The following is a 19,986-nucleotide window of genomic DNA, read 5'->3' as shown; positions in this document are numbered from 1 at the left end:
ACACAATTAAGAACTCAGGAAGAAGCCACAAAGGCAATAAAAATAAATATATATTCAAGCGTGCTTTTTCCAATGAAATGAGCTTGTATTTATAACCTCCAGATTCCCTTTTGTTGCCAAAATGCAACTTCACTCAAGAAGCTTTATCACACAACATTAGCTAGAAGCTTCCACTAGATTCTCTCACTTGACTTGGCTTAATTAATTTATAAATGACACTTCTCAACTTAAGTGAAATTATAAAGTTAAATTATAACTTTATAATAAGCCATTTAATAATTAATAATAATTTGGCCACTAAAAATATAATAACTCCCAAATATTTATTTAAATATGCTGATTGAAATAGGAGTCATTCCTATTATTTCTCCATGTGACCAAATGTACTTTCCAAAAATAGAAAAGGGTCCATCTTGATCTACACCAACTTACCACAAATAGTAAGTACACAAAACTAAGTCCAAACGAAGTGCGACCTGAGCCAAATGAAGATCACCTTGTAGCTTACTTAGATGTGGAGAAGATAAGACCCTCCCAAGCCAAGTCACTGCTACAGAAGACCCTCTATTCACAATAATTAGCCAACGAGGATCACAATAATAGGCTAATCCCTGAAACTCTGGTGTGGACAAAATTGGGGACATTACATAAAGGGGGGTGCTCATTCTAATTTTCATCATTTGGCAATGCAGGAAAACTCTACCAATCTGTATATGCACTTTAAGACTTTGAGCTTTGATGTAAATTAGATTACTTTCAATAAAAGAGGTAGGTTTGTTTGAGCCTTTCTGCCAATTGAAGTTGTTATGTGACGACATTTTCTTGAATTGATTGTGAGTTTTGGTTCTTTTCTCAAGAGAGATTTGAATTCAATTTTGCAGAGTTTGAGCTACATATTGCATTTATAGTTAGTTCAATTTAAATTTATGAAGACTTTGTGTTGTAGGAGGTCAAATTTTTATAGTTGATAGTGGTTTCAAATACTTAAGACTGAAAGACTTTGTGCTTCATTGTTAAGTATTTTCATAGAAATTAGTGAATATTCAGTAAGAGGCTTTGTGCCGTACTTTTTATTCATATTATTGAATCTTCATTCAGAATAAGCGCAGGGAACCCAATGCAAGAGAATTTGGGTTCCTATAGTTGTTCCACCCAATATAAAGTACATCGTTGTCTTTCTTTGGTCTTGTTCTTACGTTAATACTCAAGCCACTGATACTTTTTGTTAAATTTAAAGTTGTAGTTGTTTGCAAATCAATTCTGAAAAAAGTGAAATTGATTAAGAGAACCACCCTTTTCGTTATTTCAATTAAGTTATTGTTGAAGCGACCTATAGTAAAAAGGGAGCCTCCCCTATTGCTGAGAGGAGAGAGAAATCTCATGAGATGTTGCCTAAGTCACAATTTTGGAAGTTGTGGTCATAGTGACTTACAAAATTTGTTGCCAATAAATTATTAGTCATGTTGTAGAACCTAGGCCTGGCCTCTAGCTCTATCCATACAACCGGCTGCTCCACTATGATAAAAATGGCCAAAAACCACAAACCATGAAGCAACATATGGGAATCTATATGAAATAATTTACCAAACAAATCAATACCCAGATCCTAACCAATCACCATAAAGTAACCATCCTTGCATATAAAACATTGAAACACTATGTTAATAGACTCTCGTAGTTCCAAGAACCAATAGAAATGGCTATTGTGCTATCATAACTCTGTACATCAACATGGATGATAATTAACATATCATCAAACCAATGCCTACCAAAGAATGTCAAAAAGGAACACTCTTGAAACAACCTCATGCTGAATCACTGATGTAGTCAATGCCAATTTAGGAAGTGCTATATGATTCCATCTTGGACAGCCACTAGTCCATAAGGAATCAAAGGCTATGAAGTAACCAATTAAGAAGGATATCGCTGCTGTACCAATGGGTATAGATGATAAATTCAAAGCTAAAGTATATATTCCATATTACAAAGTAATTGGAAAATATTTACTTGTTATTAACAGCGATCAAGAGATAATTTATACAAGAGATTGAACAATGTTTCCTTAAGAAATAATCTTAAAGAATAGAAACATTCTATTCTAAAAACAAAAAACTAAATATTAGAAACATGCTAATATTTATAGAAACATTCTAATACTTTCATAAGATTACAATAGATAACCAACAAAACAAAGATAATAGAAACTATCTATTATTGTAATACCCTCCCTTAATGGTTAATCTATCTAGAGCACAAAGCTGCCAAAAAGCGTAAAAGACAAATTCTATCTATTCAAGGTGCTCCACGCAGTTCGCTATGGGCTGTGAACCAGATTGCTTAGATAGGGCAGCTAAGTGCTTCCAACATTCAACCTTCATGTGCCCTAACTTGGCAATAGTTGCATTGAATGTTTTCCTTCTTGGAGCCTTTTGAAGTTGGAGCAGAGGACCTCTGCTGAGAACTAGAACCACCTTATCATTGTCGCGACATTCAAAGATGGTTAGCATCCGCTATTTCCACATGCCATAATTGCAACTGTTGAACTTTTGATTTCCCTCGAGCAAAATATTAGTCAGAGATGCCATAGCACATTTTTAGTGAAAAAGCGTGAAAATTTGTGAAGGGACATGCTTCGAGGCAAAAAAATGGAAAACCAAGAAATTTGAAGGATGACCCAGAAGAGAGCTCAAAATATCTAGAAAGAATATGTTGTTGATTTTTGGATCCGCTAGCTCAAAAATCAAGGGACAAAAATCGAGGCACCCAGAAAAACAGACAATCCAGTTGAGATCTCAAAAAATCCACCAAGAATCTGTGAATATTTTTTGATCTGGTACAAAAACTTAGGGTTTCCAACAAAACGGGCTTGCTACAAAAAAATACAAAATTGTGGAAATTTGTAGAAAAAACAGACGGATCTAGACAAAAATGGGTTGCAAAACAAAACAGAAGTCAATGGATTTAGATCTCTTAGAACAGAAATCCTAGTTGGATTATAGAGAGGGTTGGAAGCAAATATGCATATAAATAATTTCAAAAATAAAAGGCAGGTAATTTCAACCAAGAAATTATAATTATTTTCGAAAAAATTTAGAGTATTGGCTCTGATACCATATTACAGAAGTAATAGGAAAACATTTGCTTGTCATTAACAATGATCAAGAGATCAACTTATATAAGAGACTGAACAATGTTTCCTTAAGAAACAATCGTAAAGAATAAAAACATTCTATTCTTAAAACATTAGACTAAATATTAGAAACATTCTAATATTTACAGAGGATTGCAATAGATAACCATTAGATACAAAACAAAGATAATAGAAACTATCTATTATTGTAATACCCTCTCTTAATGGTCAATCTATCCAGAGCACGAAGCTGTCAAAAAGCGTAAAAGATAGATTTCATCTGCTCAAGATGCTCCGCACTATTCGTTGTGGGTTATGAACCAAATTGCTTAGATAGGGTAGCTAAGCGCTTCTGAAATTCAACCTTCATGTACCCTAACTTGTGGTAATAGTTGCATTGAATGTTTTCCTTCTTGGCTCCTTTTAACGCTGGAACAAAGGACTTTTGTTGAGAAAACCACTGAGAACCAAAACCACCTTATCGCTGTCGTGATATTCGAAGATGGTTAGCAACCATTGAACTTTTGATTTCCCTCGAGAAAAATATTAGTCAAAGATGTTGTAGCATGTTTTTTCAGTGAAAAAGCATGAAAATTTGTGAAGGGACATGCTTCGAGGCAAAAAATGGAAGACCTAGAAAATTTGAAGGATGACCCAGAAGAGAGCTCAAAAAACCCAAAAAGAATATGTTGTCGGTTTTTGGATCCGTTGGCTCAAAAATCGAGGTGCCCAAAAAAACAGATGAGAACCCAGTTGAGATATCAAAAAACCACCAAGAATTTATTTATTTTTCATTCGGAACAAAAAATTAGAGCTTTGAACAAAAACGGGTCTGCTACAAAAAAATCACAAAAAATGGCAGAAATGTGTAGAAAAAGCAGACAAATCTAGATAGACAGGGGTTGCAGAACTGAACTAGAAGTCAGCGGATTCAAATCTTTTAGAATAGAATCCCTAATCAGATTATAGAGAGAGTTGGAAGCAAATATGCGTGTAAGTAATTTCAAAAATAAAATGCAGATAATTTCAACCAAGAAATTATAAGTATTTTCGAAAAAATTTAGAGTATTGGCTCTGATACCATATTACAGAAGTAATTGAAAAATAGTTGCTTGTTATTAACAGTGATCAAGAGATCAATTTATACAAGAGACTGAGCTATGTTTCCTTAAGAAACAATTGTAAAGAATAGAAACATTCTATTCTAAAAGCAAAAAACTAAATATTAGAAACATTCTAATATTTACAGAAAATTATAATAGATAAGTATTAGATACTAAAGAGAGATAATAGAAACTATCTATTATTGAAGTACCACTAAGACCAGTGCTCAATAAAGATGCCTCTAGACTCTAGAGTGACTGGACCACTAAGAGAGACATCGATCAAATCATTATCACCATCATGAGAATCACCAACTACCTCAATTGGAAAGTCTGATTTAGGCAACACATATCCCTCAACATCAGCTGTATCAAATTGCATAAACTCGGTGCGCAAACAAGAGACAACATCTACCGTATTTGCCTTTTGTAGTCCATCAGGTAGAAATGGTACCATTACTATCTTCATAGCTAATAATGGCTATGTTTTGAAGAATGCGGAGTATATCATTAATGTTCTCAAACTGTAAATTAAGATTAGTTTCAAGCTTAGTTACCGGGTTCATACTCAGAGGCCCCGTATTGGGTTTGGCTACACACTTGGTATGGGTACTTGCTGGGTTCGTCTAGGGTACTTATGTGATTGTTTGAATATTTTCACACTTTCAATTGACATTTAATATTTATCTTTGGCATTTGGCACTGATCAATGATTATGTTTTCATACTGTGAAATGATTTAGCTTTACAATTATGTATATTTCTCATATCTTTTGTATATATATATAGACACTACATACACACTTAACCTACACACACACACACACACACACACGCACACACACACACTACACACACACTTAACCATATGTACCATAATGGAATAAAAATAATTCACGTACCCACCTACCAGTTTCTCGTATCCAAATCTGTCCTTGAACCCCAATTGGTAACTTAAGTTTCAACTCTCCTCTCATTGCCTATGAGTTCTTCCCTTGTTTGCTCAACCTATATACATTCGTTTCCTAGAAGAAACATAGATCCAATGCATGACACTCTTTGTTTTCTTGCATTATCAAGTTGACTACATCTTTCCTTAACCTCTTGCAAGTGCTGTCTTGCTTGGGCAGCAAGCAACTTCGCTTGGGTAGCTCTTTACAATCAATCTTCATTCAGTCTTTGACAATGCTAGTTATCTGCTGCCCAAAATACACAAAATCTGATTTATAATGGTATGTGTCATTCACATCATCATGACGCATGCTTGAACCATGTGTACCCTCAAATGTAGGATGCAAATCACTGTGTTCTTCCTGATCAAAAACTATCATATCTTCAGAAAGTGAAATTATGTTATTGTTATGAATTTTATAATTGTGGTCATACCTTGGTAGATTGTTTTCCACATCTCCAATGGGTGGATCCATGGTTGTAACACCTTTCACTGGTTGATCAACATAATGGGTCAATGGTGTTCTATGAATCTCCACTTGATAGAAAGTTGTTTTTGACTCAACTTGCTTTGTTAGAACTCCCACTTGCACATAAATCTCTTCACTTTTCCCAATGTTGTCTTTTCCTTTCTGCTGCTGGTACGGAATTGAAAACATCAATTCATTTTCATCCTCATCTGGTGTACCCAAGAATTGTGTGAAAGCATATCCTGTATCTTTTGAAGAAGAGCATGATACTTGTCATAGCTAACCATAGTTGCTTTATATGTCGGTGAGACTTGAGGACTTTATCTGTTCTAGTAGATGGTTATGCTTAACCAAAATACCCAAATTTCTTAGAAATTGTATCATTCAATTGCTGCCATTGACAGTTGATCTTATGTTGTGGCTGTTCAAACTCTTTCCACACCTCTGTATCCTTAAGCAACTTTTCCATGACGACTCATCATGCTACCCAACTGAAGATTAAATCAAATGGAAGTACACACAACTCTGCATTCATGCAACATCTGAGCAAGATTGAAGCTCTGATACCACTGAAGATCCGTAATAGGATTCCAAGGCCCAAGTTATTTGTTTCCTCTTATTTTTTCTTGACTTCAATTGGCTTTTAGAGTGATCTCTGTTTTTCTGGTTTTTGTAAGTTTGTGATTCAAAAAAAAAAATCTGATATTCAAATGCAATGCATTAAAAAATGAAAGGAAAAACTTGAAACAAACCAAAATATACAACCCTAATTGAAGGCCAAGTTCTGCAATTTTATTCCAACTAAACAAACCAACATATACGACAATCCATACCAGGGTATTTAAATGTCAGATTTGTACATCAGCATATAGAAGATTGGTAACTTTGGCACCAAACTGATTCGAAGATGTCTCTGTATATGTGTTGGCAGTGTGCCAGCATTCCTTGTGGGATTACTGTCATGGCTTAACCACTTCCTATGGATATAATTAATGCTATTAGAGCTTGTCCACAGGTTCGAATCTCCTCTGTGGGGGGAGATTGTTGGCAGTGCGCTAGTGCCCCTCATGGGTTTCGTATCATGCTTTAACTGGCTCTTGTGGATGTAACAATATGTACTGCTGTAGTGTCCAAATCTGCTGAATGATGATGAAACACTTAGCTCTCCAGACCCCACAAGCAGCTGCAAACAATAATTAAATGTCAAAATAGTGGTATGACTAGCATAAACTCCATAGATATCTGAAATTGTCTTCAATAATCACTGATCTGAATCAGAACTCCAATTCAGCTCACACCTCAGTCTGCAATATAATTTCTCCTACTATAGACGTGTCTTTTTCCTGGCAATGTATGGCTGCTAGAGATGCTCCACAAAACACAATGCAGCTGTAATCGTTCTAATCTGCAACCTTGATAAAGAATTTGACCACCTCTTCACACAAATTTCAATATCCTCTCAAAGAATTTGATGCCCACATGTATCAAGAAATTACAGTCCATTGGCAGGTTGGAGGAATGTCCAACTTTGCAACCTCAAGAGTTTTCCTTCTTGAAGCTTCCATCTGCTGAAAATGTTGATCCCCACAATATGCAATCAAAATAATAAATCTAGATGGAATGAAATGAAGCCCAACCTTTTCTTTTATTTCATTTTTTCTTCTTCCAAGTGGTTTGAACCCTAATTAGGGCTTTTCACAATTTTTCTTTTGTTAAGGTTCTATAGTCAATTGGATAATTCTTGCAAAATTTATGTATTTTCTCTTACTTATGTATATGTTCATATATAATTCCAACTTGGCAACCTCAAGAGTTTTCATTCTTGAAGCTTCAATCTGCTGAAAATGTTGATCTCAACAATATGCAATCAAAATAATAAATCTAGATGGAATGAAATGAAGCCCAATCTTTTCTTTTATTTCATTTTTTCCTCTTCCAAGTGGTTTGAACCCTAATTAGGGCTTCTCACAATTTTTTTTTGTTAAGGTTTTATAGTCAATTGGATAATTCTTCTTGCAAAATTTATGTATTTTCTCTTACTTATGAATATGTTCATATATATATATATATATATATATATATATATATATATATATATATATATATATATATATATATATATAATGGTTTCTAATTAAAATATTTTACAGTATCTAATTCTACTGATCGTTAGTCCAAGTATAAATGGAGCTGTTCATAATTCATAATTCATAAACCCGATGGTTGTGAATGAGTCACCACCATCAGGTGGTTACTTATTACCACTATATAAGTATCACTTGATTGTCGTGGATTTAACTATATGAGACATACACAGTTTGATCTCGCAGCAAAAGGAGTACACATCGATTATAATTTTGACCCCTGACTGCAGTAACAGATTGTATGGTTTATGACAGTTATCTCATTTAACAGCTGCAGTCAAGTTAATTGATACACAATAAGTTCCGATTATTACATTCTAGCATTGCTGATTAGATGTAAATCAGCTATCTCTCAATTGAAAATTTCAAGATAAAGAGACTTCTAAAGTTGTATGATATTGAGAATTATCATCAAAAGATACAGTCTGAAAATTTATCTTGGTATCAGAGCAAGGTTAAGAAACGATCTTGTTCAGACATATCTTATAGTACTATCAACTAATTCTATCTAAAACCATCAACATGACTAATGGTATGACACTAGAGGATAGACTTGAAGGAGACTCAGATTTTTTTGGATGGAAACTACGAATGAAATTAACTCTAAAAGAGAATGGCCTAAAGAAATTCATTGAAGACTTAAATCCTCCACCTAAGGGAGATGATGAACTAGACAAATGGGAGATACATAACACTAGAGCCATGAAACTGATCGTGGATGGTGTTAAGACTCATTTACTTCCAATCATTTCAGAACTAGATACAACACATGAAATGCTCAAAGCCCAAGAAGAAATGTTTCAAATCAACAATACCACCAGAATAATCACTCTAAGAGATAATCTCTCCAATATCAAAATGAACAAAGGAGAAACCATCTCCTCATATTTCATGAGAATAACTGAACAAAGAAATCAACTATCTACAATTGGGCACATATGTGAGGACAGAGAGCTTGCTATAATGGCTTTAAAAGGACTTCCAAAGTCATGGGAAACCTTCAAACAAGGATTATGTTCTCGATACAAAGTTCCCAAACTAAGCAAAATCAACGCCAATTGTTTACAAGAAGAATGTATGTTGAAAGCTTGGAATGATGATACTTCCACAAAAGAGGACATTCAAATCCTTTCAACTCAAGTAGACAAAAGGAGGAAACCTAAATTCAAAAGGAAACCACGAGACTACTCCAAAATGCAATGTTATAGATGTGATAAGTATGGTATACCAATGTCTTGATAGACTCAAGCAACACGCATCTTTTGCCAAGGCAAGTAGTCCTACTTCACAGTCAGAAAACAATGCCTTTTATTCAGCCCTATCTAGTGAAGTGTCAAACAAATCAAACACTTGGGTAGGAGATAGTGGAGCATTTCAAAGGGTAATTAGACACAATATATGAAGACTGTGTTGATGATGTAACAATTGGAGATGACTCCAAATACCCAGTAAGAGGGATTGGTACATGTAATATCAATCTTTAATCCGGAATCACACCTGTACTCACCAAAGTACTATATGTTTTTGGCATAAAAAGGAATTTGGCCTCAATATTAACACTTGAAGATGAAGGGTACAGGGTCACATTTATGGAAGGAAAAGTCTTAGCTTGGCCTAAGAACTCATACAATTGGTTCAAGACATGGATGTCTATACAAACTAAACCTATGTTCTCCTTCAACACTATTACATGATTACACTACAGAAAATGATTTTTGGCATAGAAGATTAGGTCATCTTCATTTCTGAGTATTACCTTCTTTAGAGAAGATGGTAGCAGGTTTACCCAAGTTAGAGTTCAAGCATGAAGGAATTTGCAAAGGGTGTGCATTAGGAAAAAAATATTAAGACCACATTCCAAACTAGTGTAAGCAAAACCAAAGATGTCTTAGAGCTTTTTCATTCAAACTTATGTGGGCCAATGTTTGTTTATTTTTTAGGAGGATTTCTATACTTCATTATCTTTGTTGATGATTTTTCTAGGAAAACATGGATCTACCTTCTGAATTGTAAAGAGTCTGAAGAAATTTTGTCAAAATTTAAAGAATTCAAAGCTCTTCTAGAAAACCAATCAGGAAACAAAATCAAAATCTTAAGAACTGCCAATGGAAAAGAATATATGTTTGAAAGCTTTCTAAATTTTTGTATGAGTGTTGGAATTAAGAGGGAGCTAACAGTTCCTTACAACCCACAACAAAATGGGGTATTAGAAAGAAAAAATAGATCCATAATTGAATCAGCCAAAGCTATGTTACATGACCAAAATATAGGAACCTTCCTTTGGGGAGAAGCTTGTAACACTGCTGTATACATTCAGAATAGATGTCCACATTCTCATCTTGAACATAAGACTCATGAAGAAACCTTTTTCCAGGAAGAAAACAAACCTTAGTCATCTAAAAATATTTGGGTGTCTTGTGTACATTCACATTCCGAAAGAGAAGATAACTAAATTAGATCATTCTGGAAAAAGAGTAATCTTTATAGGATATAGTGAAACATCTAAAACATATCAGATATACATTCCTAGTTAGAGAAATGTTAAGTTGAGATGTAATCTTTGATGAAGATATTGCCTTCAAAAGGTCCAAAGTAGAAGATGAGTCAAATCTTGAAGAACCTATCGAAGACTCATCCCCTGAGATTCAGAGGGAGAATCAAATAAAAGAAAACAACTCCTTAGAATCTATGGATACAACTGAGGTATCTAAAGAATGTAAGAAAAGACCTCTGTGGGCCCGAAAGTTATTGGAGGAAGCTGAAACCATTTCCGCCCCTTTTGGATCCATTAGAGAAAGGAAAAGACCGAATATATTATCTAACCATGTTGCCCTTATGAGAGAACTATCAAATTCCGAATCTGAAAACGTGGAAGAAGCCATGAAATATTAAAATTGGAAAGATGCCATGACAGAGGAATACAACTGCATCCTAAAGAATGAAGTTTGGGACATTGTTCCTAGACCCAAAAATAAATCAGTTGTAACTTCAAAATGGTTTTTTAAAATTAAACATGCTTTAGATGGGAGTATAGACAAATTCAAAACTAGATTTTTTGCAAGAGGTTTTTCTCAAAAGAAAGGAATTGATTACGAAGAAACTTTTGCTCCAGTTGCAAAATATTCATTTGTCATAACTGTAATAGCTATTGCTGCTTCCAAAGGATGGAAAATACATCAAATGGATGTTAAAACTGCATTTCTAAATGGGGTAATAGAAGAAGAAGTCTATCTCGAGAAACCTAAAGGGTTTGTGGTACATGATAAACAAACACATGTATGCAAATTAAAGAAGGCCTTGTATGGTCTAAAGCAAGCACCTAGAGCTTGGTATGAAGGAATAGATCTTCACTTGTCCAAAATTGGGTTGTCAAAAAATTGTGCAGATCCAAATTTATATTTCAAAATTCAAAATGAGGATATGGTGATCTTGGTACTTTATGTTGATGACTTAGTGATTACTAAAGAAGAATATCTTATAGCAAAGTGTAAACAGGACTTAGCTTTTGAATTTGACATGAAGGATCTAGGTTTACTACACTACTTCTTGGGACTAGAAGTATGGCAACTTACTAATCAGATCTTTCTAAATCAAGGAAAGTATACACTAGATATACTAAAATGATATGGAATGATGGAATGGAAACCTATGAAAACTCCCATGGAGTCAAACTTATTAAAACTAAGAGAAGCATCTAAAGATTGTGATCATGCTGATCCTACTCTTTATCATCAAATTGGTCCTTGATGTATTTAGTAAATACTAGACTTGATATTTGTGATGTTGTAAATGGTCTAAGTCGGTTCATGAGTGACCCCAAGCAAATTCATCTAGTAGCAGCAAACCACATTCTTAGATATCTTTGTGGAATTATTGGACATGGTCTAAAATATAAAAATGAAGGTCTAACTCTAAGAGGTTACACAGATTTTGACTGGCAAGAAACTCTGTGGATCGAAAGAGTACTTCAAGATGTTGTTTTTCCTCAGGATCAGCCATGATATGATGGTTTAGTAGAAAGCAATGTTTAGTAGCTCAGAGCTCTGCTGAAGCAGAATAGATTGCAGCTTCAGTGGGAACTAACGAAGCAGTATGGCTAAGGAGGCTCATCTTTGATCTATTTGGGAAACCATTGGAACCTACTACCATCTATGGTGATACTCACAGTTGTATTAGGCTCTCTTAATCCATTTTTCCATAATAGATCAAAACACATTGAGATACCATACCACCATGTACGCGATATGGTTGAGAAAGATGTGGTTGAGCTGAGATACATCAGTATAGAGAATCAGACTGCAGATATTTTTACCAAACCACTTTCTAAATCAAAAGTGGAACACTTAAGAAGAGAACTTGGTATGATTGAAAAATCTGAGGATGGGTCTCAGAAAAATTGATCATTACATTCTAATGATTATTAATCTTATGAGGTGTGTGTACCTCTTATGAAAGTGATGACTTTCAAATGATTATCTCTTTTTGTGTAAGTTATTTTTTAAGTGATATCCTTAAAACTTAATTATGGTATACATTTTGAGTAAGTGTTGTACTTAAATCATGAGAATATGTATTTTGTGAATCTTATAACTATGTGTGTAGATGTCATTAAATTGACTATCTTTGGGTTGTTTATAACTTAATTCAGATACATATTAGATATGTTGGTAAGTACGCATTTTGTGGGGCCTATGACTAAGAACTTAGACATTAAAGTTTATGTCTTTGGGTTGTTTGTATAAATGCATACTAGGTATCTTATCAACTAAGAGCTTAGACATCATTAATTGAATGTCTTTGGGTTGATTAAAATACTGATAGTCCATTATCTATGATTATCAAATTGTATTTATCCTTCTTGACTAAGAGGGAGTGTTAAGGTTTTATAGTCAATTGGATAATTCTTCTTGAAAAATTTATGTACGGTTTATGGCAGTCATCTATTACATTCAATGAGCAAATGTCATTGCATTTAACAGCTGCAGTCAAGTTAATTGATACACAATAAGTTCCGAGCGTACATTCCTTATTACATTCTAGCATTGCTGATTAGATGTAAATCAGCCATCTCTCAATTGAAGATTTCAAGATAAAGAGACTTCTAAAGTTGAATTATATTGAGAATTATCATCAAAAGATATAATCTGAAAATTTATCTAATCAATTTTATTTAAAATGAACTTCTCATAAAATCAACCACCATGGCCTTATTTCTCATTATGAAGGTTGACCACATTTTGAAAAAACCTATAAACAAACTCCGAGGAAAATGTGCCATGTTCTTATTTTATTTTATTTTTATGTAAAGTGCGACTTAAGGAAATAATTTTAATATTATTTATCTAATCTAACTTAGAAAATAATTAAAAATTTCCCAATTTATTCCTAAAATGCTAATTTGAACTTTAAATTAGAATCTGTCTAAATCACCCTGAGCACTGATGGTGCCTCAGTTCTGCAGGCCAACTGGCAGTTCCCCTAAAAATTAGGGACTTTATCTAAAAAGTAGGAGTGTCTTCAATCAATTGAGATTTCTTAACATGGCCCATGGTGCTCTGGGTGGTCATTGAGTCAACTGCCAGTCCTCCCTAAAAAATAGGACCCCTCCCTAAATTTTAGAAAATGGTCGCAAATCATCCAGAATGGTCCATAGACATCTCAAAACTATCTTCCAATCATTCTATAGAAAATAGTGATCCCTCCTAAAAAGTAGGAACTGCCATCTGAATGTTTGGAATGACTCATAAAGCCCCTGCAAAGCTCCATGACCCTCTGATCGAGTCCCCTATCCTTACTGTTGACCTTTGAAAACTTGAATGATAGGTCAACCTTTGCTGATGTTCCTATCACCTCAAAAGGGAACATTATATAACTACCAAGCTAAGATTGATCAAGTTATTTATAATACAGGTAACTCAGTTTGTTTTTAACAATTTTGTTAGTGATCTGGGTCATTTTTACATTTTTGTAAATATTCTAGATATCATCAAATTGTATTTTGATTTCTTATCATATAAGATTTAATTTTATCAACATTATTAATTTGCTATGTTGTAAATCTTGAATATTAGATGGATGCTCATAGTCTTGCAGTAGAAATGGCTCCAACACTGCTATGCCGAAGGGATGAAAGGAAATTTACTTTTCAGCGACGGCAACTCCCGTTATGGCATACAAGCAGGATTTTTGGGCCAATATCTTCACCACGGGCTTCAGACAGAAATTCAAATGGGACTTGGACTGGTGAACGTAGTTTTGATGACTTGCATGATCCCTCAGGTAATTGGAAAGTTGGTTGTTGGTCTGTTGGTCCATAATGATAACCTCTTTCATAGTGTTTAATTTTTGTGTCTATGGTTGGTGATAGAACTTTCTTATGACAATAATGCAGATGATGGCAACAGCTCAAATGGAGGGTTGGAGGCTGCATCACAGATTCCTCTAGATGATGGCATTCCACCTATTGATTATGCTAGTGTGGAGGTTGTACAATGTTTGATTGAACAGCATAATACAATTTTCGCAGATGAAAGTGTGACCGTCTGGTAATAAGTATTCACCGCTTTTAAAATCTTTCTTGGATTTTACAATTCTATGGGTTTAGATATTTAACATGGGCCTTTATTTGGCAGTTGTGCTACTTATTGCTAGATTAATCCTTGGATCCTATATTCGTGTGATTTGTTGGTCCATTGCTGATATTTCTATCCTGTAGCAGTAATCATTTGAGTAGATAATATATAAATAAATATTAAATTGTTCTTTGAAACTAGGCTACACACAAGTTTCATTTTTTATTCCATTTTGGCCCTTCGTATTCATGTCATGTTTATCATTTATGCATATTCTAGTCTTGAAGTTAATTGCAAGTCAATGTCCTAATAATTGTGCCTTGGACTGCTAATAATCATGGTAAGATGTATTGACTCTGAATTCTCTTCTTCAGAGGAAACTGTATGTCTGATCATGGTAATATTCTGTGCTTATTGCCGCTGCAATATCAGCTTCCTCATTCTTTGAAAAAATATAAAGCATGTCCATGGACAAGTGTGTGATGCATAATGTGGAATTTAATTAACTTTGCTTGTTGCGGAAGGATTGCAGGTATATTATTGTAAAGTAGGCCACTTTTTGGTTCGTCTTGTAAGAGTTTTGTTTTTCATTTATTGTCTGGATTATTTGTGAGTGGTGCTATGAGTTTGCCAGTTTGGAACAAAACTCGATGTAATAATTACTGTCTTGGCCACCGTTCAAAATAGTGGTACCATAAATACAATCATTTTTTCAAGAATCAAGATCTAGCAAAATGTTGATTTGCTGGGTTGTGACTTGATTTGATTAACGATTATAATTATGATGCTAAGTTCCATCTCTTAAACCATGTTGGTTTGTAGATTTCATTGGTTCCATGCTTTCCATGGTTCTTATCCTTTATGATGAAGTGCATTAAGCTTCATAATGTATTGTCTTGTTATGAATAATATGTTTTTATTTGCAAACTTGTATATTCGACTGAAACTAATATCTTTGGAATGAGAGCAAGTAGAAACGATTGTTTGTCCACCAGCTTTTAGGTGATTGACCCATTGATTTTAGGAGAAGCAAGTTTATGTTCATGGCAAGACACAAGTTTATGGTTGACAGTGTTATTATAATTACCAATTATATTTTCCTGTTGTTGACTTGTCATTGCTCCAAAGGATGTCAACTTTCAAGATGCCCGATTCTAGGATTTTGTACATGTCTCTGGTAACATGTTTAATTTTCCATGAATATCCCAATTCTTAAACCATTTGGTCGTGCCTTTGCAAATTGTTGGCAAACATGTGCAGAGAATGATTTGAAAGGGATCTGGTGAGAATCTATTTATAACTCAATATGATAATACTTTCAGTAGCTAGCAATCTAGGTTTGAGGAGAATAATGTATTGGGTGTATTTAAACTGTATTGTAAAGCAAGTAGTAATAAACTATTTCTGAATTTATTCTACTCAAAGTTCCTGAAACTTCATAAGAATTATTAAATAACATGCATAATATTGATAAAGTTTGTTCTTGCCACATTTCAAAAAAATCATTATTTTGGGAAGAATTGCTCTCACTAACATTGTTTTAAAGCTTGATTACTTTCCTCATCGGTATGTAATTGTTTCCTCAATTTAAAATTACGTGATTAGATGGTCTTCAGCAGCCCTTTTTGTGCTTTATAGCCTATCCCTATCGATTGTATATTCAAAGAATACTACGATGACCATCCACTGCATCAGTATTAAACTGTTACCAAGATGTTTTTGTTGACTTTGATGTTTCTGTTTCTGTTTCTGTTGACTGTCTATTTTGCATATAGAGCAGCTAATCAACGTTTCTAACTTGGAACATCCACTCTCAGTGCATCTTTATTGGCATCGTTTCTTTATTTGTTGAATTAGGGTGGTCATTTTGTATACAAAGCAGGTAATCAACGTTTCAACTTGGAACATTGCATCTTTATTGGCATTGTTTCTTTATTGAAGCTTGTTAAAAATAGAGAGACAATATTTATTTGAGACTCAAGATTAAAAAGAAAGTGAGTATTATTTGAACACTATTTTTTTATAGCAGAAACTCATATTGAAAACAATTTTCAAAACATTCATTCATTTGTGATATCGCTGTCAGGGTTCTACTGTTTAGTTTTTTTAAGTCAAAATTATTACCCATGTTTCATGAGTAGTGGTTCACAAAAACCTATTTCTCATGATTATGAATGTAGCACTTAACACTCATTGTGTAGAACACGACTAAGCTCAACAAAAAATACACCATTGACCAAAATTCAAAAACTCCAAAACACAATGGATTTTGCTGAAATTTTCAGCATTTCTTCATCATCTGCATATTTTGTTGTTGAAAACAACAAAAAATTTGAGAAAAAGTCACCGTGTTTTCGTGAGTCTAGATTTTTTTTTGACTATTCTTTTTGTCTTTGATACATTTTATCCAGAGTTTAGCCGACGGCCATGGTATATAGGTGATGCTCATAGAGGTGAAACATTGAGACTTTGCTATAGGTCCCAAATTGCAATACTGCTAAAAGCTCAAATGTGCTTAACCACCGTTTTCTCCAAAATGAAGTCCACTTTTCTTGCAACCCTATTTGCAAACCTTCAATGAGTGTTAAATTACCTAGATGGAATGAATGCTTAGTGTTCCATTCATTCTAATGAGAGATCAGTTCTTGTGAACCAGTACTCATGAACCATTGGGTCAATGAGTTTGAATAGAAAAGCTACAAAGCTGAATCTTGATAGCAATATTACAAAATGTTTTTATGTAAAAAATGTATTCGACTTATCAATTCATTCAGTTACCAAATTGTGATTTAGTTAATCATCCGAAAGGGGAGTTTAAATGCAGAAATAGATCTCATTTTGCAACTTTTGAGCATTGATGATAATGATACATCTATAGGGCAGCGCACCAACAATTTAACATGGAACATCCAGTGGCATAGCATATTTATCAATGAAGCTTATTAAAAATAGGGAGAAGGTGAACCATAATTCCATTTGTTAAATTGCCATAATTGTGACCATGCTAATAATCCGAAGGAGAACTTTAGGGGGGTGAAATGCAGATATAAATTGCCATTTCAACGGGGTATAATTAAGTCAATTTTGGGTGGATTGTAATGTAATACGTGCTTAGGCTTTATATCTCGCATTGGCAACTAAGAGTAGCGAGTTTTGTGATCTCTCATTGTTTTTTCTCTTCTAAATTTATAATAAATATTTAATCTTCAAATTATCTAATTATCTTTTGTAATTGCTTCTATTTTATACTTTGTAAATCCATTTGCTATTTCTTCACTGGATCCATAGCTACTGTTTGGTATCAAAACAAGTGTTTTAGTGTCGAAGGTAAGCTTGTGAATGCCAATATCTATGATAATATTTGTGGGTCACATTGTAAATGGCCTGAAACATAATGGCTTATAGAGTTGACATTATATGATGCCTATTTAGTTGACATTGTAAGAGCTATTCAAGCTAGCATCAGAGTCATTGTGCAATGATGATGAATAATTGTGATAAAAGATATTAATGATAATACAACGATATACTATCATGTGTAAGTGGGGACTAGCGATGATATTGAGGAGGAAATTGACAAACGTAAGATATATAATTGTCTTGGTTGAGGTAGAAAGAAAGTCAAGGTTTGATCTCTCGAAGTTAAATATGCAAAATTTAGATGATGAAGATTGGAAATATTGATATTGAATAAATCAAAGTCATTAAAAGTGTGTAGTATGATGCCATGAAGGTGAAAGACCATGCTCCCTTGTAGTGGTATTGTCTAAACAAACCTTATTCAACTTTTCAATCAAAAAGACCTTGTAATAAGATCTCATGATTATCAATATTAAGGAGAAGTTTATATCCACTGTTTAGGGGGAAAATAAATATGCTTTAATACGATGTTGACCTCCACTTTTCAAGCCACTAAAGCATTCAAAAGAGGATATGATTAAGGGAAAGGGATAATTCCCAAATATGATTCCTCTTTATAACCCAAATTAGATTAGCAAGGATCCAAAGGAGAAAATGTGTAGATTCTAAGTTTGAATTATAAAGGAGAATGCAATATAGGTAAATACATTCTTTTGACCCTTATAGGATGTGTATGCAAAATTAAACTAATTGATTAAATAATGTAGATCTAGATTCTAAGTGTATACAATCAATCGAATTAAGATACATATCTAAGATAAATATATGAGAGAAAATAAAATATAAAAGACTTAGCTTGAAATATGTCGTAGAAGAGGTATTTTAGCTCTGAAAATCATAGATCCAGGCCTATTTTTGAATATTCGAATGGGGATTTTCGAAGGAAATGATGAAACATAAAAACCCCATAAATCGTTTTTCCAGAAAAGCAACAGGGTCTAGATCAATATGGAGGGTTAGTTCTTGTAGGCTTGACGTGTATAAGGGGCATTGTAACATAATTGAACCAACTTCTTTTTAAAATTCTTGGTGAGTGATTTCCAGATTTGCATACAAAATTTTGTTATCCTGCTCCAACACAGAAAATGAAAAGTTTTTTTGTTTGGTGGATTGAGGGCTTGCCTTGGTTAAGCTCTATGTTAAGGAATCAACTTTAAAATGATAAATGTAAATGTAGATGACTAAAACAAGATACATGTTAGGATTCATCTTGCTTAAAACCCTTGTCAATAAGGATTTTGTTTTGTAGTGTGTTGTAGATCTTGAATTTAGTGTATGAATGTAGGGTATTTCCACAATTTGCTATGGATCTACCATAATTCCATCATGGTGCCATGGATGCAAGTGTGCATTAATGTAGAAGATAATAAATGCTTTAATGTAGATCTCCTCCCTTGATGGCCAACATATGCTAGATCTTGAAGAAGAAATGTCCACACAAGATCCTCCAATGGTTGGTAAAATTCTTCCTTGCTTTATTGTCTTGAATGCTTGAACTCCTTGAAAGCAAAGGCATAATTTTGGCCATTGTGGAAGTATGCTATGAGATATGATATGAAAATGAAGCCCATAAGTCTCCTCATATATGAGTTTTTGGTTGAGAAAACAATACAGGCCGACTGGAGAGTGAGATTAAACTAATTAAACCTCTGAGGCTCTTTGGGCTCCAACCCCCACAAACCCTGGGGTCAAGGTTGACTTAGGTCGACCTTGACCAGTCTAGGTTGACCTGGGTCGATCTAGTCCCACAGGAGAGGACATGAGAGCCACATAAAGCTCATGTGGAAGCTAGAAGAAATAATAAAGAAAGGGGAAGGAAAGAGGGACACAATGGGCATTAAGCACATGTCCATCCATGGTCCATGAAGGCATTATAAAATGGGTGCTAAAAGGTCTTAAAAGGCAAGAGTGTCCATTTTAAGATGGTACATCTACCAATTTCATTGTTTAGTTTGTTTAATAAGCTCAAAATAGTGAACACAAGGGAGACAACTATGAAAGGGTGTATGGAGTAATTCTAAAAACTTGACATTCATATTGGTTGGAAGAGATCAAAGTATTAATAATAGGAAAATATTATTGATGATTCTACTATTGTATTACATAAATGATTGTCTCTAGATTTCATAGTAAAATCTTAAGTCACAAGAAATGAGATGGTTACAAAGAGCTAATATTTAGAAGATGTAATAAAGGA

At 34.0% G+C, this 19,986-nt stretch overlaps 1 protein-coding gene across 4 annotated transcripts in view; it reads left to right on the top strand.

The window, feature by feature from the left end:
• Positions 1 to 14,566, top strand: part of LOC149571762 (small G protein family protein / RhoGAP family protein) — a 79,472-nt gene extending 64,906 nt beyond the window's left edge. For all 4 annotated transcript variants that reach the window (XM_089813170.1, XM_089813171.1, XM_089813168.1 and 1 more), the window contains exons 9-10: positions 13,869 to 14,076; positions 14,189 to 14,566. In XM_089813170.1, the coding sequence (XP_089669296.1) occupies positions 13,869 to 14,076; positions 14,189 to 14,346 (366 nt within the window). In that variant the 3' untranslated portion in view covers positions 14,347 to 14,566. The remainder of the gene's footprint in view (positions 1 to 13,868; positions 14,077 to 14,188) is intronic.
• The last annotated feature ends 5,420 nt before the right edge of the window (positions 14,567 to 19,986 follow it).

This window comes from Cupressus sempervirens, chromosome 2 (assembly GCF_028749045.1).
Source record: "Cupressus sempervirens isolate cs-2001-9-10 chromosome 2, ASM2874904v1, whole genome shotgun sequence".
Classification (NCBI taxonomy): Eukaryota; Viridiplantae; Streptophyta; class Pinopsida; order Cupressales; family Cupressaceae; genus Cupressus; species Cupressus sempervirens.
This window is presented reverse-complemented; position numbering and strand designations above follow the sequence as displayed.